We start from the raw sequence: 24,009 nt of genomic DNA, 5'->3' as shown, positions 1-24,009 counted from the left end.
CTCAAAGTACTTATTCTACAAAATTGTTCCTTTTAACACATTACATTTTTATTGTTGATACAGTCACATGAAGGAGCATTTTAATGTTGTGGCTGGCCATCTGACTCCTTCATACACTGTTATAGTTTGTTTAAAATGCATCAGATTGTAATAACTGCAGCTGTTTTATAAAAGCAGTGGAATAAAAGTCTCTAAAACGTGAAGTATAAGTAAGTAGAAGTACCATACAGTACCTGGGTAAATATTGCCTTTACTGCTGATACTCATTTCCACTTCTTATAGAAAAAATGGTTTAAATGATTTGTTCTTTAATTTATTTGAGTGTTTTGCTGAAAGTGGAGTCTTAAATGTGTCACTGATAATGTTTTGTTTAACGTGGTAGTTTTTTAAGCAAATTAATGTTTTGGTCATTTTTAAATGTACTCTCCATTACAATAATAACAAGTTCCTGTCATATGCACAAGTTGTGGGTCATCTGCCATAACCAGCAATGGCGCAAGCTCGCCCGCCGGATCCCCCTCGGCTTCCTCCCCTGCAACCATCAAACCAACCGTCTCCTCCTCTCTCTCTCTCTCTCTCTCACACACACAGACTCACTCTCTCGCTCGCTCTTTCTCTGTCTCTGGCACGGCGCGCGGGGCTTATGTGTCTGGTACTGTACAGAGAGAGGGAGCTCTAGTTTGAGTGACGTCACCTCTCCCATGGCGTCACATTGACGTAGCGCATACCAGCCGTCTATGTGGAGGAAGAACCCACTTAAATGCACTGTTTGACTTTCTCCCCTCAGACGGCGCACATAAACAAACCCGCGTTACAACTCCACACTTTGCAAAGCACCTCATCAGCACTGACACACGCAGCTCACGGGGAGCGGACGCAGACACACTCCTTATACCCGGGAGTTTTTAATTTTTTCACTTTTACTGCTCTGGTGTGCTTTAGAAAAGTCAAAAGAAGAACAAGAAACTTTTTGTCGCCGATGCATCCCGCTTCTCTGCAATATTACTGAGAGGTTTTTTTGGTTTTTGGTTGTTGATTTTTTTTTAATCTTTTATTTTTTTATACATTTTTCTCTTCATTACCTCGACTCTTGGTGATTATTCTGGATGGAAATAGGATACTTCTTGCGAGGTTATAACCACATGTAAAGACGGAACCTCTACAGCAAACCAGTAAGTAAACTGAATGAATGAGTGCCCGCATTCTTCCGTTTAGCGTACTTGTTAGATTATCACACAGAAGCAAAGCATATTAACCCTCAGCTGCGCGTGTGCATGTTCATATTACCTAAATCTTACATCATGCTGGATTTATAGTCAAATATCCTCATCTGTGTCAGGCTTGTCCAACTTTGCGCGTCTAACCTGTTGATATTGTCGAGCTCCAGAGCGCGTACAGCTGCTCGTGTTATCGTCTGTGTGTGCGGTGCCTCCGAGAGCAAATGAAGCTGAATTCGTATTTAATTTGCGCTGGGAAGGTATCATATCCTTTCTGGTTGTCATGGAAATGAGATGCCTCTCACTCACACAATGAGTAGTGGAGTCAGACGCACTAATGGTCTGAGAGGAGAATAGTCTAACCTACATTCAGGCAGGAGCGGAGAGAGAGGAGAGTTAAAGCTCTTTGATTTCACGCCATGTGCCTTGGTTTTTTTCCTCATAATGTAGGATTTTCAGGGGAGGTTGTGCTGTTAATGAGTGATTTATAAGATTTACACGGTGTGCTGCTTTTGAGTGTGTTTGAGGGGTGATGGATGTATTTGTGTTTGTGCGACATATTACTGATAGCAAGTCTGCTACAGTATATTGTTGACAAATTGAGCCTGTGTAGCAAATCTGATTATTGACCCTGGTTAACATTTCAGGATTAAAGCTCCACAAAAATAGGTGATAGTTGTTTTCCAAAGAGTCATATAGTCTGAGCTGTCGCCTGATCGGTGGCCAATCGTAAATGTCAGCGGTCTCACTACTGTCTGTGAGGACACGGCCTCTCCTCCCATTGATCGCAGGAAAAACACCCTCAGCCATTCACCATAAAGCCACATCAAATTTCTGAAGCCCTCTATGAAATAATTGTTAGAAACATCTGACGCCAAACACAGAAAATATATTCTGTAGCAGCTGCCAAGACTTTGGCCTATATTTCATTCATGTTAAGAAACTACTGCTCAGTTGAGGTAGCCCTCTTGAGCAACTTGCTGATTTTACCTTTCTTATTTTCACACACTCAGGTTTACGCACGCACGCAGCCGCGCACGCAGGCACTTCTGACAGTCTTCCTCTCAGGGCTGATTTACAGTACTCATATATTTCTCTGGGCTCTCCTTTATGTCCTCTCTTTTCTCTGTCTCTGTTTGCTGGAATCCTCGCGCTGTCCGGGGTTATTGGTGCGAGGGGCTACCGGGGGCTACCGGCGCTCCGGGGCGCGTGCTTTGCAGCTCTCATGTCGTTCTCTTGGTTACCGGTGCGCGCAGGGCCAGAGCCCCACCGACCGGATCGGCCTGAGAAGAAAGCGAGAGGGGATCCGTTAAGGAAAAAAAAGGACTGAATGTCTCACTTTGCAGAAAATCTGTTTGTTTGTTTTTCATAAGTAAACGTGCCACTTAATTTTCACTCTTTTAACCCTCCACAAAGGCTGTGATGAGAGCGCATCTACGCACAAAAACTTCACAAGTTTATGTAAGAATGAGGCTTTGTTAGCTTGTATCAAAGAATATCTTATTTCTGCTGCTGCTACAACCAACTAGTGTTTATAGGCGTAAAGGCTTTTTTCTGCACTCCAATGGCTCCACACAGAATTGAATAATGGCTTAACTGTTCCAAATCAACCCTAATCAAATAGATGTTACACAGCCTGACTTGTTTGTTTACTCTGGTTTGTCTTTTTTCTTTACTTGAACATATTTGAAGCCTCTGCGAAGCATTAAATTTGTTTAAAAGCCATATCCTGAGCTGTTCATCAAAGGAGATCAGAGAGGTCCAATATTTCTCCCAAGAACTGATCTGTAAGTTCAGGGTTTGCAGAAAAGTGGCTGTTCTGTCAAACACTAAACGGACGAGTTTGATCTGTTGACACAAAGATAAGAGTCGGCAGCAGGCTGCAGGTGCCTGTAGCCCTGAGAGTCGTTCATGGGGACTGTGGCTTGTCAACACAAAGTATTGAGATGCATATGGGAGATCGAGTGGTCTCTCGACATGACCGTATCCCAGAGGGTCCGGCAGAGAGAGAGAGAGAGAGAGAGAGAGAGAGAGAGAGAGAGAGAGAGAGAGAGAGAGAGAGAGAGAGAGAGAGAGAGTCTGTTTATAAGAGAGTATGTGACAGAAAGGGGGCGCTCTGGCCCTTGAAATCCGGCGACCACAGTGCGCCCTGCTGCAGTGAGAGGGAGTTGGAGGCGCACGGCGCACAGGAGTCCGCTGGTTTGGTTTCAGGTCCAACTCTCCAAAAATTCTCGATTTCTCTCTCTCTCTGGATGAACCCTGAGCAGACGAATACGGTGGTGATCAGAGGCAAGAAAAGCGATGGCCTGGAGGCACTGGCACAGACTGCTTTTTTAAAAGTTGTCACTTTTGTAGGTCTGTATTTGTAGAAGTTGTGTATTTCATTTTAAGCCGGGTTCAATTTGCCCGTTGTGGCTCAGAATTAAAAATGTATTGATAACAGAGCACAACTTCGTGTTAGAATGAAACTTCGCCCACGTCAGTGTATGTCTTGAAATGAGCTAAAAGTCCTCAGTTGTGGTTCATAATATTCCCTTTGTAGCATGGATCCAGTGTCATATTTACTGACAAAACTGATTTAATTTACATGGGAAACATTCCTCTTACTTTGTGTTCTTGTGGATTTATGAAGAATTGCAATGATTTGTAGTGTTTCGACGAGTGACATCTTGTTCTGATGTGCGCAAAGCAGTTTCATGTCCATTCATCTTTCTGCTCCTTTTCATTCCGATTTACTGACTTCATCTGTCAGTTTCGATTGCTTTTGCTAATAATCATTTCTTTTTAGTGTAAAATGGAAATTTTGGTTGCTGTCTGTAAATTGTGCCAACGTTTCTCTGGGCTAAAATACTTTGGAATGTTGTAAGTCCATCTTTACCTATAATGTGCTAAACGAAGTATGGGAAGACAGTGCTTATCGGAAAAAATAGTAAAACATGACTGAATGCTTACGTCTGTCTAAGTGTGAGTGAGTTTTGCTGCCTTACGATGATCGCTGAGTGGAGATGACGGCGCCAACCTTTTTATTCAGCCTGCCGCCACATGACTGGCTGTAACCCAGACACCTCTCCTCCAGACATAGGTTCGGAAGAGCGCGCCCAGCCGAGCTCGGAGCCACGGCGATCGGACACTTCCCCTGTGACGCCCGCCGAATCTTCCCTGCTCCAGGAGCCCTGTCCCGGCCGCAGCCACGCCATCCCTCAATCCCGGACACCCAGCACCATTCAGCGCGAAGCTCTTTCACCAGGTAGGCGACAGTCCTCAGCCCTTCCTTTTCAATCTAATCAGTTCTTGTACTTTTTCTTTCTTTCTTTCTTTCTTTCTTTCTTTCTTTCTTTCTTTCTTTCTTTCTTTCTTTCTTTCTTTCTTTCTTTCTTTCTTTCTTTCTTTCTTAGTTTAGGCTAATCTCTTTTCTCACCTGATGCTTTTGGAGTTAGTGCACCTTTTGTGGCTCATTTCTGTTTTTGCGCATCTAATTCAGTGTGATAGGTCTTAACTTATGTCTCATTGTAGGGGAAAAAAAAATCAAAACGGCTCCGAAAAGTCTATTGTCAACTTAGGGTCTGCATCAGAATTTAACTATGGCTATATTTCTAGCTCATATCTTCTGTTTGCTCTTGTGTAGTAGTAAATCATAAAGTATTTTTTGTTTGTTTGTTTATTGGTTGGTTTTTCTTTTTTTAACATGCTGATGATCTTTTCTTTGGCCGCGTGAGTCTCAGTTCGTGTGCCCGTGAGAATGAGTGTGTTTGTGTGTGTTTGTGTAGTGCGGACTGAGTTGACATTTCAATCATTAGACAAACTGGCAGAAATAAGAGACTTGATACCAGGCGCACCTAAATCCAAAAAACGGTGGCGAATCATCATAGATATCAATCCTCCTAATGACTCAACAAGGTCATCGAAAGCCTTTATGACTAAAAGAGACCACATTATGACTATTTTTGCATTGTTTCAGTTTGTTTTTATTAATTATTTTATCCCCAACCTGTCAAATGAAAAGTCAATATCCAAATAATTTTCTGGCTGCCCTTGATAAATTAAACAGATGATCAAATTGCAGGCTTAAATATACATATTTAGCATATAGTCAGTTGTGATGTAATTGTGTCTGTGGTGTCTTGGTGTGCGTGTAGTATGTGTGAAAATCACTTTGTGTGAGGCCACTGAATTCAAACAATTTATCTCATGATTCATTGACAAAAAAAAAAAGAAATCCTGTGTTTTTGTATTTATGTCTGCAACTTCATCTTTTTATTTGTTAGATCTATGGCATTCTGACAATGAACAAGCGCACTCAGTTATTGGAACAGCTGCAGTTTGTCCAGTTGAAATGCACACCTCGAGGTTAGAGACTGTTTCCCTTTGCCTCACCATGCTGCACCACCTGTGTCTGACTCTGCTTGGGTTGTCTGTCCTCTTGCTTGCACACACACATGCACACATACAAACACAGACACACACACACACACACACACACACACACACACACACACACACACACACACACACACACACACACACACACCTGCTTGCATGCAAGTGTAATAAAGGTAAACAGATGGTGGCGTTGGAGTGTAGAAGGTTTTCCACAGATTTGCTTCAGCAACATGAAAATAAAGACACTCCACTGATACATGTCTATTTGTATTGGTGAGTGTGTGTGACGCTTGTGTGTGTGTGTGTGTGTGTGTGTGTGTGTGTGTGTGTGTGTGTGTGTGTGTGTGTTACTGAGTGAAGGCAAGGCACACCACCAAATGTAAAGCAACAAAGAGGATGAGACGTTTGCAGACACAAGTGGTTTTACAGGTTCTCCTCAGGATAAGGGCGTATGTTTTTAGCAGAATGAACATATACAGGCTCATGTTGACATCCTGAACATCATTAGCGTTGAAAATATGAGTGTGTGTGTATGCCTAAATGTGTGTATGAAAAAACAACTCATCAAAAGCTTCTTTCCTCACCTGACACACACAGAAAAACATCACAGTCCATACAGGTTGATGTAGCTATGCGCCGCCGGGTATATTGTATTTGTTTACAGCACTTCTCTGAAACTGAAAACCTATTACAAGTAGTTTAAGCATATATGTGTGCATATAGCGGCAGCAGACATACTTTAAATGACAGGTGCAATATCTCTTAAACACCCCACCCACACTGATGCACAACACCGATCTGAGGCCTGACCTACTGGCACAACACAGAGAACCACACAGGTCACCGCAGTCCCCTCCTCTCATGGTTTCATTTTTTTTCTCTGTCTGTCTTCTTCTTCTGATGCCTAATCAGTTGCAAAAGTCTTTAGGTATAGCCCAGAAAAGCCCCATGACGCCCATAATGCTGCATGTGTGTTTTTCCACGTGGGTTGAAGAGCTGGTCACTTGTAGAAGAAAAAAAAACTTGATGACGTCAAGCAGACGTAGGCCTACAGCTTGACTCATATCCTCAATAAAAAAAAAACATCTTAATATTCCCATTGAGACATACTGTAGGTCTGTCTGTGCCTGCTGTGAATGATACTTAATGATTACTTAACAGTGAATTTTGAGAAAATAATATACACTTTTGTGTAATTGTGGTTTTAGGCTGAGATTCTTTTTTAATTAATTCTTGGATTTATTTATTTTTTATTATTTTTTAAGTTTTTAATTTTTTTGCAGAAGGTCTAGTCTGAGGTCAACTCCCTTTTGACCTTTTTGCATCTTGCTTGTAACAGATACATCTAATCAAAAAACCCACAGTATTATTAAATAAATAAAAGAAGAAATAAATAAATAAAGCTATGTAGATGAGTGTCCCTCATATTGTTTTTCTTTGACTTAGTTAACGCTTTGAGTCATCCTTTTCCATTTCGAGCCCCCACAGCCAAAACGCACGCTGCCCCTCAGGTATAATTTAATTGTGTTAGAGCGGCTGAAATTAATGTGTAACTCTGTCTGCTTCCGCCATGAGTGGCATTCATGTAGTCTATTAGGCACATATGACTGCAAACTAAACGTTGTAGGCTATATATTTTCAAAATGTATTATCATTGTCAGCCTATTATCAGATGTTAGTTTAAATAGGAACAAACGGGGATTTTATGAGGTTCCAAGACTTTTATTTTGTTGAAAAAGCATCAGAGGCGCTCTTTCTGACCCTTTTTCTTGAATGTATCTTTAAGGAAATTAGCTTGTAATTCCCTGACCGAGCCTTAGTGAGTCCGTTTGGATGGAGGTATTTGTGAGTGCTTTAACAACAGCAGGACCGATATGTCCCGTATTTGACTAGACAAACATGACGCGCGAGGAACGGGGGCGATTACGGCACAGCTCGCGCATGCTGGGCGTCAATGGGAGCAGCGCTGTGTTGACAGTTCCCCTGCTCGGGAGCGACGAGCAAACACCACAAAACCCTGGCTGCGCTGACACTCATGACTGATTAGCCCGCGCACACTCAGCATACACACACACACACACACGTGCACGGTCAGGAGCACGCACGCAAAGGTGGAGTGTATTACGTAAAGACTTTGATAAGAGGAGACCATACAGTCTACACACACAGATGATGAGGTGGTGGCCTGTTGCTGTGACTGACAGAATTAAATCAAGGGGAAAACTCAAGACATACCAAGTGGCGTCTGCAGCAGTTAGAGGAAATATCTGTGTGTGTGTGTGTGTGTGTGTGTGTGTGTGTGTGTGTGTGTGTGTGTGTGTGCGTGCGTGCGTGCGTGCGTGCGTGCGTGTGCGAGCGTGTGCTCTTGTGTTTGTGTGTGGGTTGTGCAGCAAGTATCCAGCACCACCATGGGGTTCCATTATTATTTGATGTTAACTCATCTGCTTTGCCATCTGACTAACCAGAGTACACCCACACACACACACACACACACACACACACACACACACACACAAGCCCTGCACACACACATTTACACATGCAGTATTTCAGTATGTAGTGTGGATTGGATCTTTGCTTTGACTGCTTTTGCCTCAGAACTGCGTGCTGATGAACTGCAGCTTCTTAAGCTGAACTAACCGAATCAGCAGGGTCTGAGGTTGTGTGTGTGCGTGCTCCAGATATTTCTACTCTAGTTATTCAGTGGAGTGCAAGAAGTGTTAAAGCAGGAAATTGAGCAAATGGAAAGATTTGTGCAAAGTTTGTCATATTACTTGAAAGGTGCATTCAGAAAACCTTTGTAACATTGCGAAATTTCTGACAACTCAAGAGCTGAAAAAACTGTCTGTTCCAATAGAGCTGTGCAGAAATTTTTAGTCATCCACCGTTCAATTGTTGAACCTGTTTTGCACTACCCTTGTGTGCATGTGCCTCCAGCAGAGTCTGCCTGTATCCTGTAGATTTACTGAAAGGTTGTTCCTGTATTGCGCTTCTGTGGGCAAAATCCTGCTCTTCTGTTTAAATCAGTGTTTGATTAATGTCATTAAACTTTACTCACCCACTAATGATTGTTGCCGTGCAGCTGTACTCTACTAACACCCTAAAAATGCTTTCTGAATGAAAAGTTTTTGGAATGCAACCAATTGTGGTCTGATGTGCCACGCAGCTCTAACCTACGTGTGTGCTCTGTCTCCCCGGCAGACATGCCCTGTGTGCAGGCTCAGTACGGGCCCGCCCCTCCAGGCTCAGCCTACTCTGGCCAGTCCTTCAGTTACCAGGGCGACAGCTACAGCTCTGACCTCATGACCCCTGACTACACCAAGCTGGACCTGGGTGGTGGTGAGATCTCTGCCGCCGCTGCAACCACCTCCCTCCCCAGCTTCAATGTCTTTGTAGAGGGGAGCTACGAGCCCAAGTCCTCCTGCCTCTACCAGATGCCTCCGCACAGGCCCACCATCAAAAAGGAGGAGGAAAGCTACCCAACTGCTCCACCACTGGAGGCCATGTCCTCCTCCACCATGTACTTTAAACAGTCACCCCCCTCCACTCCCACCACCCCGTCCTTGCCGCCCCAGCCTGGCACCTCCTTCCTGTGGGAAGAGCACCCCCTGGCTCCTCCATCACACACCCACTCTCTAAGCTCCGGCTTGGATGCAGGTCCCCTCAAGTCGCCCCGCTTTCCACATTTCTACCAGCACTCCCCGCCCCACAGTGGTGGCAGCGTCGGTGGCTACGAGAGTCTGGGTGGAGGACTGGTTCGCACTTCCTCCTCTTCCTCCTCCTCCTCATCCTCAGTCTCCCATCATCACGGTCCGTCCCTGGAGCAGCCAATGTACCAGCTCCACCGCGGGGCCGGGGGCAGCAGCCTTGCCTTCCGGTCCCTGGCTCTTGGACCCTGTGGCCAATTACTAGGAGACAGCCTGCCGTCACCTCCCCCACGTGGACCCCAAGGAGAGGGCACATGTGCAGTGTGTGGAGACAATGCTGCCTGCCAGCACTATGGCGTACGCACTTGTGAGGGCTGCAAGGGCTTCTTCAAGGTAAATACCCTTGAGGACCAATAAATCATATGTCCAAAAAAAAGAGGCATTGTTGCACTTTCAAGCTTTTAGTTTCACTTTAAAACCATCAATAACGCTTGATTCAGCAGCAAGGCCTCTTTCCTTTTTTGGAGTAACTGTGGTTTCTGATAAGACATGGTCCACTTCTGCCTCTTCTTTATATTCTTAGAAGTCTTTAAAATGAGCCACTCCTCTTGACTTGTTAGTGCTTACAAAAAAGCAGTGTCTGGGCCCTATTTCATGTTTCAGATGCCTATGAGTCAAAAACAGTTTGATACACAAAGTTTATTATTAAATCATCCAATATTTCACAAAAAAAATCAAAGACATAGAAATGTATGGCAGATTTTTTCTTCTCTTCTCTCCCATTAATCATCTCACAAGCCCTCAGATTTATGTTTGGAGCCTTTGGTACTTAAGCAATGGATCTGAGTACCTCTTTCACCAAATGCACACACTCACATACATAACTGACATTTCACCTTAAAAATATCACCCAGTATTTGTGAACAAGCTGCAAACTGACTGACGTACTTTATTTGAAACTTTTTTGTTGCATTCGCCTCGCTCCCACTCTGCACCCTTTCCTGCACTCTCTAAATCGTCTTTAGAGTCATTATGAAAACACCCACAGGGGTTGTCTCTCCCAGCAACCAAGTGGGCAAAGTGTGTGTATGCCTGTTCTGTGCGTGTGTGTGTGTGTGCGTGATTGCTTCTGTTACATGAAAACACAGGATGAAAATTGGCCTCTGTGCTTGATGTCTAGCCACGCAGAGAGAAAGTGGAGCAGGAATCTGGTGGAGAAGGAATCCTTGAAATTTAAGTTTCCTCTTAGCGTGTTTGTTGTGAATCAGCGGCCACAAAATTGACCACAATTCACTGACATAATACTCAGGACGATATGAGTCAGAGTGAGATCTGGTCCGTCATATGATTCAATCCAACACTTCTCAACTCGCTGCCTCACATCCCATGTTACCGCGCACGTGCTCACACACACAACTCTCACTTTAACATCACCAAGAGCTGTTTTTTAGTCAGACAGATTTTTCATTTTCCCTTGTGCGAGTCATAAAACACAATATAGACATGACAACAAACTTCTCTGACATGTGCATGTGACAAAATACTTCGCTCATATTACAGTGCACACACACGCTCTGTGACACTGAGGTCACTTCTTTGCAGTCTCTGAATTATAACATTTTCCGGCACACTTGTTAAGCATTCTATTGCTCGCATGAGACAAGAGAGTGAAATTAAGAGACAGCAAGAAGGAGGGTGCAAACACAGAGGTAATTGAATAATGCCTCTGGTAGGTGGAAATGAATTATCCTTCTTTTCAATTAGTTTCACAATTTGTTTTTATTTAGTAATTAATGAAAGCAGCGTCTGGTGGCAGCAGGCCGCGGGCTGTCTGCTCGCTGCAGCGTTCAGCAGCCGCACAACCTGTCAAACCTCACTATGTTTCCTTTACACACACATGCAGATGCAACCAGCCATGCAAACACAACATATGCATACAAACCACATATTCATACAGTAGCATGTACACATTTCTCAGTCTGTTACGCGCTGAATCCAGGATGTAGCAGCAAAGACTGAAACATGGCTTTCACACACTTGCTCTTTTTCACATTATTGGGCACATTACGTCCATTACCCTGATGGTTTTATTGTCCCCTAAAAAATATTTTCCTGATTATATTTAATTATCCCTGAATACTTATTACACATTAAACCATACTAGAGGCTTGCTGTAAATTATTGTTATTTCATTAGAGCAATTTGAAACACATTTTCACTGTGAATTAATTTTAGCCTCTTAAAGTGGTTCGTTTTTCCTGTGTTTATTTTGGCAGAGTAATGCAGTTCATTCACTGGTTTCCATTAATTCACTGAACCTATTCAGAATTAGGATTTTTAAAATTAAAAATCTCAGCCGTTAGTATAATGCAAACATTATGATAGAAGCAAAAAATAACATTAAAAAGCGTCCTGTTTTTATGCACCCACTGTCCTGCCCAGTGAGTTACTTTAGCTTGTGTTTTAATCAGTGAAAATATACAGATCAGGTCATTGCACACCATTCTTATTTTCCATTGCTTGCACAGCATGCAAGTCATAGAAAGGTTGTGAGGTAGCAGTCTAGTGGTGAAAGACAAGCTGGGTGGTAATATACACAGGACATGATCCCTTAAATGCGCAAATGATAGATTTAAGTTGACAATTTCTTTCATTTGGGAAAAAAAAGCATTAAGATGAACACCCACGCATGTGCAAACAGACCTATTTGTATGTATGTGCATGCCTTAGCATTTTTTCATAAAGAAAATTATGAAATCAGCTCATAGATACCAACACATATGTTGGGGGGGGTTGTTTTTTTTTTTTACTACAAACTAGTGCTTTTTCTACAGACAGAGAGAGAGAGAGACGTTTGATTGCCTCTGAAAAAGTAGCAGAGGAGACGTGAGGATAGAGGACACAGAGGGAGGAGAAGGGGGAACAAAGTCCCTAAAGGCTTTTAAATTAAGCCAAGGCTATTAGCACATGTTACATGTCAAGAATCTGCCCCTGCATGCCTCCATCCAGCCCCCATAACATCCGCAGCATGTGAGCTTCTGTACGCATGTGTGTTCATTTGTGAATGTCCTTTTCATGCATATAACTCAATCCTCGATCCTGACTCTCGACATTTAACTGAATGCTTTTTCACTTGAATGAGGTCTTTGCCCACACAAACCCTACATTTTCAGCCTCTGAAATCAGCAGAATTTTACGTTTGTCATTTTTGGACTTTATTGTGAAATTCAGCCACTAAGATTGTGATAAATTACAAGACTGATTAGATTAATTAAACTAGAACTAGAACCTCTCTCATGCATCCGCTCTTACACAAACACTTTTTAAAGGATTCCCTAAATAGGTAGGGAATGTACAGACCTCAAAAAGGATCTACAGACTGGATAATCATATTGGGATAATTCAATCTCTGTGTGTGTGTGTGTGTGTGTGTGTGTGTGTGTGTGTGTGTGTGTGTGTGTGTGTGTGTGTGTGTGTGTGTGTGTGTGTTCACCTGCACACATATGGAGGCATCCTATTGATGAGTATCAGAGACCGGTTAGTTACGCAGCATTAGCTCTGATATGTAGTGTCCGCTGAGCCAGTCATGCTCCGTACTGCTTATTAGAAAGCAAAGTCACAAGAGCTACCGCCCCCACCCCCCACCCCCCAAACTCCAAAACACACACACACACACACACACACACACACACTCATACATGCACACACATAGCAGTGGAGAGAGACAGGAGACAGGCCAGCACTCACTCATGAGAGCTTAATTTATCAGAGCTTTAATTGATCATTTCAAAGTCAGGCTTTTATTGGAACCAGCTATCTTATAAATTAGGCCCTGAGGTCACTGAGGGGAAGAACTCCCCCCTTAACCACCCACCAGAGTCAACTGAGCTTACACAGCTTCCACCTGAACCCCCAACATGCTGTAAGAAAAACATAGGGTCTTATTCCGAAAGATGAAATTGAAGAGAAAAAAAAATCACAGTTAAAATCCAAAAGTATTACTCCACACAGAAAGTTCAACTTTGTGCTGGGCTTGGTGCAGAGTTGTCGAGGTGTAAAGAAAAGTGCGTCATCCAGCTTCGGACTCCCACTAAACGGATGCTGTTTTTTCTCAACCACATTAATGACCATAGCTAACTTATCCGCGCGCTCACGGGTCACTGACCATTGAAGGGATGACAGGGAGACACTCACAGCGATCTGCGGTGCCATGGCAACCACTCTCATCCGGCGCTGGCGCCCATTACGCGCCAGTTCCGCACTCGCGCCTGAGCATATGGAATAATTGGTGTGTTATTGGTCTCCCGGGGGCATGGGCATGTGTGGCGCGAGGGGTTCCTAATTGGATTTATTTGTTTTGATGTGTTTTAGAGGCGTTAAAGGAGAGGAGAAGCCGCGACACTTCCCGTGTGTTCCGTTACTTTAATTTTCAGTTTGTTCTGGTGCTATCTTGTCTGAGTGGACTAGTAGGCTAGTCACAGCTTGACAGCGTGTTCAATGTGAAAACTTTGCAAATAACAATAATTACAGTGTAATTGCAACCTGTTTTTGGCAAATGTAATTGTTTCGCTTTAACAGGTTTACACCCCAAGCAAAGGTCTGCCGCAGAGTTTAAATCCTTCTGTCAAAGACGCCTTTAAAGATTGACAGCATGCCCTTTCAATCTAAGAGTTACACAGGCACTGATAGAATAGATTTGTGGTTTGTTTATATTAAGAATATTTACCGTCCTTACTTTAACTAAGCTTATCCTACATCCTATCATTGTACTGCAATAAACGAAGAAGTTTTCAAGGAGTTATTAGAACACTTTCTACCTTGACGGCAGTTGACATCGTCTTTATAAATACAAATGCATCCAGTTCTAAAATCACTGCCCATTCGTGCGCGCGCGCCCGAGAGCGTATAGGCATTCGCTGTCAGTCTCTGTTATTATTGTCTTTCATTCACGCGGCGAGCGCACCCGCCCCCCCACGTGGCCCGTTTCTGATTTCATTTTAATAAGGTCAGTAATAATCGCACGAGCCAGCCGAGGAGAAAACAGCTCTCGCGGGGCCCATTGAGAGAGGCGCGATGCGCGAGGCCCCGGAGGTGCCACGAGCTGACCCGCGAGCTTCACAAAAAATCTGATCAGGCAGCTCTTGCGGCCGCTGTCCTCCTGTCTCGCGGGACCCGCCTCAGCACGCCACGCGCTCGGTCCCCATTGTCGGCTCTGGCGCTAATAAAATTGTCCCTCCTGCAGGCGAGGCTTGTTGGAAAATTAATTTTATCTAATTATACTGATGTCACCGCCGCCTTTCAGCGCGTAATTAAAATCTGACCTGCGAGCTTCTGCTTTCATTCTTTGATGGGGAAGAAAAAAAAAAAACAGAAATTGAATTAAACAAATCAAATATTAGGTGGTTGATTGTGTTTGGAGGCTGATTATCGGAATGCCTGTTTCCTCTCTTCCCAGCGCACCGTGCAGAAAAACGCCAAGTATGTGTGTCTGGCCAGTAAGAACTGTCCTGTGGACAAGAGGAGACGCAACCGCTGCCAGTACTGCCGCTTTCAGAAGTGCCTGAGTGTTGGCATGGTGAAGGAAGGTAAGAAAAACGAAGTGACCACACACCTGAAAAGTTGTGACACAAATCTGACCTCCAGTCCACGATGTCAAAGTTTGTCTCTGCAATCAGGCCGGTAATGACCCATGGCAGCATGTTACACATCCATGGAGCAGTAATTTGTCCTCTGTCTGCTGGAGGAAGGAAATAGGAAATACGCCTCACCTGTCCCCTTTTAGACACAAAGAGAGACACACTTTCTGTCTTCCATGTGTGTCACCGCGCTATAACTGACTGCTGCTGCACATTTTGCTGATGTGTAGCGAGGTGCTCATACTGCCCTCATTTCCCTGAGGTTTCTCACCTGCCTCACACGCATACACAGACCCACATAACGCAAACAAGGTCCCCACACTTCACACACTTCCATATGCCGCTACCATGTCTGCAGCCTGAAGAACAGCTCCACTGCCATCTGCTGGCTGGTAGCCTCCTGTGTAGGGAATGTGGGAATGTTGGAGAGCTCCTGTGGGAAGAGCCTCCTTTCAGTCATAATTCACCACTGTACAATATTGATAACAATCAGTTAGAGAATAGAAGTTCTTTGTGCGTGTGTAAACATATCAGATTCAACTGAACAACTGTTTCATAATTACTCTCTAATAATTCTCTTTCTCTGGTTCACAGTGGTACGTACTGATAGCTTGAAGGGGCGCAGAGGCCGTCTGCCTTCCAAACCAAAGAGCCCCCTGCAGACAGAAGCGTCTCCTCCTTCTCCACCCCTCAGCCTGCTCTCTGCTCTGCTCCGGGCTTACTCCCACTGCACGCCCCGTGACCTCGACTACAGCCAGGTACCCCCCAACGCCACAGTTGTCATTTTAGTTAGACAAATGCACGTGCTCAGTGAGGAATATGGCTTGTCTGGAAGTTCATTCAGTTTATCTCCGTCTTCCTCCACAGTTCAGCGCTGCCGATCCTCCCACCTCCTCTTCGGATGCCGACCACATCCAGCTCTTCTACAGGCTGCTCACTATCTCGATGGATACCACGCGATGCTGGGCTGACCGGCTTCCTGGGTTCTCCGAGCTTCAGCGTGATGATCAGAACCTGCTCATAGACTCTGCCTTCCTGGAGCTGTTTGTCCTGCGATTGGCTCACAGGTGAGGAGGGGTAGAAGCAGCCTGGTTCGTACCAGAACAAACAGCAGATGGATGAGAACCTCAACATGTGGAGTTTCACTTATGAAACTTTTGCACAAGTCTCCATCCATATGCACACATCTAAAACATCACATGCCTACGACTTTGGCAACAACTCATTTGGCATCTCACGTCACAACAGGCAGTTAGTATCCTTTACCATTACGGTACAGTGTGTAACTGTGCTGGCAAAGCTGTGAGCTGCTGTGTTGGTGTATCTCCAGAGTAGGAGGAGGGCAGTTGAGTAATCGCCATATGAACCAAATTATGAATGGAGTCTGTAGCTATGACAGCAGCTACACCCACAGAGTTCCGCTCCGCTTGTCTGATATCTGACGCACAGAGAGCTCTGTGTGTGTTCCGCGGGCTAAAACTGTGCTAGCATTGAGAGCTGTGAATTGACGAGATCAATTCCATCTAAAAGCTAGTCAGCTGAGAAACTGGAAAGGGCTGTGAGGGAAGGAAATACATATTCAGTTCAGCTGACTGAAATAAAAAGGGAATCAACTTAATTTACCGCATGCATCCAGTGATGTGTGTGTGACCAAATGTGTGTCTTACTCATGGATACCTGCGGTGCCATTATGACTGCCCCTGCCCATCTTTGCCTCAAAATTGCCCCGGGTTACCGGTCTGCTCTTGTAAGGCATGTGGCTGGTTAAATTTATGGGGAGGAGGAGCGGGGCGGGGGTGGGCTACAAGCTCATCCTTTTGTCTATGCTGTCGTCTAGGGCAGAAAACCAACACAGTCACACACACAAGCACACTTACTCACACACACCCTCACGCACACTGATGATGTAGAATCCCAACTTTCTCTCCTCCTCCCAGTGTAGGTCCAGGTGCAGGGTGGGTAGAGGATTGGGTGGTGGCATCACAGTCCCAGCAGGAGGGGGATCAGGCTGGGACTCTGACTCACGCTACACGGTGGACTCATAGGGACCTCTATCAAACACACACATGCTCACACACACTGCTCATCCTTCCATCAGCCAAACTCCCACGGCACAGAGGAAAACACACACAAACACAGCACTGTCTTATTTTGCGCTTTCGTGAGAGCAAAGGATGCGGTCCACACTCACGTCTCATTGTTGACGCAGCCCTGCAGTGACCCTGTGTTGAACTCAGATGCCTTGTAGACCCCTGCACATGCGTATATCTGTATGTTTGTGAGTGTGTGTGTGTGTGTGTGTGTGTGTGTGTGTGTGTGTATGTGTCTGTGTGTGCTCTGTGTGTGGAGAGTAAATTTGCTCCGCTCTTCTGGGCCGGCATTGCTGTAAGCACCCCGTTACCAAACAGTTTCTGTGGTTATTGGTTGATTGCCGTGGTGACTGTGTAGTCAGGGGTGAATGGAATGTGTGGCACACATCCAGCTGTGTGTGTGTGTGTGTGTGTGTGTGTATGTGTGTGTGTGTGTGTGTGTGTGTTTGTGCATCTGCCTGGCTGCTTGTCTGTCCAGTTTGTATGTATTATATTATAAGACTTTATCTCCCATCTCTCTGTCAGTTCATCATTCAAAGCCGTCGTATCAAAAAGCATTGTTCACAAACAAAAAGGCCGTTTTTAGAAATGTGCACGCTATTTGATGCCACATTTTAAGGGAATTTGTTAAAAATATATGCAAACACATCTAAGAGTTTTACATAAAAAATAATGATAGAGCCATAAAAGCAGTGTCATACTGGGTTTGGATTATAAAAATATAACCACACTAAAGCAATGAGCAGAACCAGAATATACCATAACTTTCAAACTCTGTAGTTTGTTTTATTAATGCCATTAAAGGGGATTTAAAGGAAACGTCAGAGTTCCACGGGTTAAACCAGGATAACCATTAGCATCGAACTAAGTCTCCAGCTCATGGATGACCATTTTTGCCTTGATGGCTAGTTCTGATCATTTTTAGTGTTTGTGCATATAAGAATGGAAAGGTATGTTTAATGTATGACTGACAGAGCTGGTGATGTGCGAGCATCTGTTTGCACGTGTTCTGCTGAGGGTGGGTGGAATATCTCTTTTAAATCGTAGTAAGGATAATTGGACATGAATGGTATTTCATCCCCTCCTCATAACTGCTTAACCAGTGTTTGTGCAGGGTGTAATTTGAGGCTCCCTCCCTCTCTCTCTTTGTTCACACACTCTCTGCCCTTGTTCTGATCTTCCATCTCTCTTCCTTACAACCCCTTTGTTGCCCTCTTGAGATCTAACAACTAAACGTTTTTACCAGCTCTCTGAAGAAAGCCACACTCTTCTTTAAGAAAGACTAGTCATAGCCCTCCCCTCCCTTGTTCTCTTTTCCTCTCTGCTCGATGGTAAAGGAGTGGGATGTTGTGTGTCGTGAGTAACCGATGGCTAAATACATCTGAGAAGTCTTTTCATTTCCTCATTAAAGCTTTGTGTTTCCACTGCACACCGCAGCCTGGGCACATTAAAGCCATAACCGTTTACCTACTGTATCTGCAAATACACACACACATCGAGCAGCCCTCTGCCCTAACCCTTCACCCCACCCAGCCCAAAGGAAACACAGGAATGTTTTAAAATGCTATAATTTGGAAAACACAACCTTAATGAACTGCATGCCTGTGTTTGATGTGTGTCCCATTTCTGCGTGAGTGCGCATACTGCCAGGTTTTCTCATTGTTTTTTATTGTAATTGTTTCCTTGCCCCAGTATCTCAAGCCATATTTACAATAAATGAGGGAAAAATGCAGCATTTCATTGCAAGAGAGGTCTAACCAAAGTCTTCCTCTCTTCGTGTCACAGGTCGATGCTGTCGGAGGATAAACTAGTGTTCTGTAACGGCTTGGTGCTGCACAGGTTCCAGTGCCTTCGTGGGTTCGGAGAATGGCTGGACTCCATCCGGGACTTCTCCACCCACCTCCAGAGCCTAAACCTGGATGCCTCCGCCTTCGCCTGCCTGGCCGCCCTCGTACTGCTCACAGGTAAAAACCCAAAAACATCAGATCAAGATTATCAAGATCAGGAGAAAATAAAATGAGCAGATACAGCTTGTATGATATGAATAAAAATAGCTGCCTGTTTTAAAGTCACAGTGTGTACGCACACACATACGCACGCACGCACCTTCCCCCCTTTGTCCAGAGCTTTGCTGGTGGGTGATTCAATGTGACAGTGATCAGGTGGATACATCCACTAACGTCACACATACGCTCAAAGACACACATGTGCATGCGTGTTCTCACACATCTCTACTTGAAACAAGAACCCGATACCCAGAAGCACCTGCTGCACCTGCCACACACCTGGCCCTCTAATCAGCCTGCATCTGTGAAAAATAGAAGGAGAGTCGCAGCTTTCTCTGTGAACACACATCTGAGACCCAACAGAAGAGGAAGAGTTTAGTTGCCAGTAGAGTACATTAGAAATGCATTAGAAATAGTCAATCACGAATAAAGCCCAAGGTGATGGAGGACACCTGTACAATTAAGTGTTCGAATATCTTTTTTTTCACATCAGAGTCAGAAACTGTACATAAATGCGTAATGTGTAAAACACCCTTCCCCCCTACACTTAGCTTCCTTACCTCACCCTGCCCCCAGCCACCTCCTTCTCCTCTTCCTCCACCTTCTCTTCCTTCATCTAAGCCCTCCAACCCCATCCTCACTCTCTGGGGGAGCACTTAACTCTGTGCCTGATCGACCAGCCCACCGTGGAGCACAGCTCTGGAATGGCGTCTGCGCTGTTCTCAGTGGCGCTCTGCCACCTCGGCAAAGCACACAGCGCACTGCCACTGCAGTGCCGCCAGAGCCACCAGGCGATCGACCGCTTCAGAGTGGCCTGTGCAGAAAGGCAGTCATCGATCTCTCCCCAGGAACTCGCACACATAGAGAAAGAAGGGCTACGGAGAGCGGAGAGAGAGGGAAGCAGGAGTGTGTGAGGGGTCTGAAAGCCGAGGCGAAAGGAGGGCTGGAGTGACTCCACAAACACAGAACAAACAAAAGAGTCACATAAACAAACAATAAATAAGCTTCAGATAATGGATACCTCAAAGTGAGACTGGTCTTAGCGACAGCCTCCCTGCAGCACAGACTGGCTGGTGTATGTGTCTCTGTGCGTGCGTGTGTGTGTGCGTGTGTGTGTGTGTGTGTGTGTGTGTGTGTGTGTGTGTGTGTGTGTGTGTGTGTGTGGGGCTGGACACCCTGTTCTCTGCAGAATGAGTTAGTGTCACATTAAGCCTGGTACGGGTGCCACTGGAGTTGCTATGGGCAGCAGTGTGTATGTGTGTGTGTGTGCCTGTGCGTGTGTGCTTCTAATTTCATTTGGCTGCTCACAGGGCAGAATAATCAGCTAATTGTTGAGCACTTTTGTTTCTGTCAATGTCTTAAATTGCAGGGACTATTTGTGTTTGTGTGTGTGTGTGTATATAAATTGTGTGTGTGAGAGTACACAATGTGCAGGGGGCTTATTAGGTTAGACTGCGTATTGATCTGTAGTGAGTGAGATGGGTTAAGGCCTGTTAAGAACATTAGCCATACAGGGTAATGAGGTGGAATTCAATATAAAAGAAGATGTAGCTAATGCTCTTTCAGCTGAATGAGCTCTGATGTATGTGCATGTGTGTATTTCGTTTTCCACAGACATAATTTCTTGCGTTTAATGAATTATTCTCCTAACATCTCTTGCTGTCTGTCTATCCATAGAGCAAGTCCCAGGTCTGAAGGATTCAAAGCGGGTTGAGGAGCTGCAGAATAAAGTGATTTGTTGTCTCAGAGACCACCTGGGTTGTGGACCTTCTTCCTCCTCGTCCAAGGCTGCGCCCCCTCTGAGTCGTATTCTGGGTTTAAGGGCAGAGCTCCGTTCCCAGAGGACCCAGGGCCTTCAACGAATCTTCTACCTGAAGCTGGAGGACCTGGTACCGCCCCCTCCATTGATTGACAGGTTCCTGGACACTCTGCCCTACTGATGGCCCAGGCTGACAAAGCAGAGAAAAACCCGCGTCACGTCCTGTTCAGGCCTTTCCCCCCACGAGGAGCACGCACACACACCCAGAAGAGAGACTCACTCCCCTCTGACTGATGCAGGGCAGAGAGAGCCAATCAAATGCTTTTCACTCAAATGGACAACCAACTAAATGCTTTTCATCAGTATAAAAGACAATTGCTCAAACGCTTTACCACTTTTTATTTGAACCACCTGATTTTCTCATGTGGGGGACAATGAGGAGGCTGAGATGGACGACGGAAAAGTGACTTTTTACTGTCCTCTCTCCGTCTGGATGGCAGCTCATCCAGCGAAAAAGAAAGAACACCAAGGTTTATGAGTACTGTCTATTTGTGTTTTGGCCCGGCCAGGCTGAGGACTTCTTTTTAGCAAAGAGGGAAGGGGAGGTGTCAGTGTGATCAAATGTTTTGAGAGATGTCCCAGTGACACACAAGTCGCTGTGCATTCTAGTTCCTCCTGCTGAGAGAAGGAAGGGGGGCATTTTCATACTGAAATGTACTGAAATGTCAGAGGTCAGACAGCGTCAGTGCAGACATGCAGCAACATCTCAAAGCAGGACACAGATATTTCATAAACACATGGAAGTAGCTGTTGAGTTGGGCTCTTGATTCCAAGTGCAATTTCTTAAGTGCTATCTCACCACAAAAGGAAGAGGCGGAGAAGGAGCGGTTTAATTTCAAACTCTAAATTATTTTAATACAAAGACTTGTCCTGTACTGTCAGTAGCTCAAAGAAAGAGAGACAGACTCCGTCTGGCCTTAGAAAGCAGAGGAGGTACTGTGCACTAACGATTGATGACTGAGTCACCCAGACTTGAACTTGCTCTAGTATGTTTTTTTCTATTAACTCATTTTTAAATCATAGGTCGAGTAGGAGTACGGAGGAATGAACATGGACAGAAATTGGCTTTTGAAGCACTTAAACCCTGAGAAGGGCTAGAAGCACAGACACACACCCAACCTGCTCCCCGGGGAGTCGGGGAGAGGAGGGTGCTCGACAGATAGCTGTACGTCCAGGGGTGAAACATTCCGCAGTCATGCTCTTTTTCTATTTGTTTCTATTGTGGAGGCCGTGTGAGAGTGTGGAGGACATGGCTGCATACCGTCTTTGTGTGTACGCTTAGAGAAGCCAGGATCATATGCATGGTGTGTTTTAAGCTGTCAAGAGCTGCCATAGCCTGTCAAAACAGCTCGACCTGTGTTTGTGTCTCAGACTGCGGCTCTATGGGGATCTCCCTGGGCCTCCAACACCCACTCACACTCACGGCAGCAGTTTGAAATATGAAAAAAGCAAATTATATAGATATAAATATAAATATATATATACATATATATATACAAAACTAATATTTTGAAGTGTTTTTAGCTTTTTCAAATATTGTGGTACGAGTTGTGCATTGTTTTTTGAAGAAGAGAAACAAAAAAAGAAAAAAAGTTGCTGTTTTTTCAATGTCCCTCTTTGGTTTGAGTTTCCTGTTCGATTTTTTTTTCTTTCTCTTTGGTTCACTGGATTTTCTGTTCAGCACTTTGAAATCATAAACTAGTTCTGATTATTCTGCCTGACTGAGTCCTGAGTTTTGATTTTTTTTTCTTTTTTATTAAATGACACACAAAATGCAAAAAAACATGCAAATACTGCTGTGTTTGAACACTTTTTAAAAGTCAACAAAAGACCAAATTTGAGCTGATTTTATCCAGAATACGTTTGTGTGTGTGTGTGTGTGTGTGTGTGTGTGTGTGTGTGTGTCTGTCTGTCTGTCTGTCTGTCTGTCTGTCTGTCTGGTCTGGCACAAAAGCCTCTTGACAGGTAAAAGGCCTCGTCTCTCCCCCGAGGGACCCTTGGGCCCTCACAGAGAGTAGAGGGGGATTAGGAGAGTGAGGAGGGGGAGGAAGAGAGAGGAGAGGAGAGCTTCATGTTAGCATGAGGTCCAGATCAGCCTCCAGCCTCGTTAAACACCATCGATCGCCACGGTGACATTTCACAGCACATGCCGTCTATACTGTCACTGCCATCACTCACTCACACTCCTGCGCAACACTGTGAGCACTGACACACACGCACACACACACACACACACGCACACACACACACACACGCACACACACACACACACGTACACTTGGACAGCCAGGTGATTGATAGTAACTGTGGTAGTGAAACTGTGAACAGCTGTGTGTGAGTGTGTGTGTGTGTGTGTGTGTGTGTGTGTGTGTGTGTGTGTGTGTGTGTGTGTGTGTGTGAGTGTGAGATGGAATGAAAGAAGTGCACCAGAGTGAGCATACAAGTGTGGAGACATGCTGCATAAAAATATGACACCACACAACACCAAATCTTCTGGAAATTTACGTTTGAGGAACTAGAGACGCAATAGTTTTTAGTGGCAAATAACAACCAGGAAGTGCTCTGTTTTTGCTGTGTGTGTGTTTGTGTGTTATGTGACAGACAAGAATCTGCCCAACTCCTCACACTCCTGTCAGAGTTTGTGATGTCTGTGTTTGATCAGCATGCAGGAAAAGACCATTTACACCATTTCAGTGGTGTGAGTGTGCATGTGTGCATGTGTGTGTTGCGAATGGATATGTGTTAATCCTATTCCTGCGACAGTGACATGTCTGAGTGACAAGTAAAATAACATGACCACAAAGCAGGGAGCTCTGCTTGAAGCATGAAACAGACACTCAAAGTTGCACGTGCGCACACACGCACACACACGCACACACATACACAGTGAGCTGTCAGTCTCCCGGCCAATCGATCAGTGCTGACAGATAGCAGATACCCCCAGAGTTTTAATTAGTGGTCCCATTAGAACATATTTACACACACGCATACATATGCACACACATGCACACACACACACACACACACACACACACACACACACACACATTCAACGCAGCTGTTTTTCTAGCTGTGGGTTCATAACTTATTCCAGTTAAGAAATGTGACATTGCCCCTTCCAGAATGATAGCAGCAGAATTTGTACATGTGAAGAGAGCCCTGCAGGACTGCAAAAACATACAGTAGGTTGTGATCTGAATAGGTCTTTTTCACA

General features: G+C 44.8%; 1 protein-coding gene across 2 annotated transcripts; it reads left to right on the top strand.

The window, feature by feature from the left end:
* Window positions 1-796: 796 nt before the first annotated feature.
* On the top strand, window positions 797-22,471 carry nr4a3 (nuclear receptor subfamily 4, group A, member 3). Of its 2 annotated transcripts, XM_070967197.1 has the most exons (9): window positions 797-1,172; window positions 4,294-4,464; window positions 5,483-5,564; window positions 8,799-9,637; window positions 14,700-14,829; window positions 15,475-15,638; window positions 15,748-15,947; window positions 18,756-18,934; window positions 20,654-22,471. In XM_070967197.1, the coding sequence occupies exons 3-9, from the start codon at window positions 5,501-5,503 to the stop codon at window positions 20,914-20,916; spliced, it is 1,839 nt and encodes a 612-aa protein (XP_070823298.1). In that variant the 5' UTR covers window positions 797-1,172; window positions 4,294-4,464; window positions 5,483-5,500; the 3' UTR covers window positions 20,917-22,471. The 2 variants fall into 2 exon arrangements, with proteins under 2 accessions (XP_070823298.1, XP_070823297.1); XM_070967196.1 differs by lacking the exons at window positions 797-1,172; window positions 5,483-5,564 and adding an exon at window positions 3,363-3,572.
* Window positions 22,472-24,009: the final 1,538 nt, after the last annotated feature.

Source organism: Chaetodon trifascialis, chromosome 7 (assembly GCF_039877785.1).
Source record: "Chaetodon trifascialis isolate fChaTrf1 chromosome 7, fChaTrf1.hap1, whole genome shotgun sequence".
In the NCBI taxonomy this organism is placed as follows: domain Eukaryota; kingdom Metazoa; phylum Chordata; class Actinopteri; order Chaetodontiformes; family Chaetodontidae; genus Chaetodon; species Chaetodon trifascialis.
Note: the sequence above shows the minus strand (reverse complement) of the source record. Positions and strands in the feature narration are given on the sequence as shown.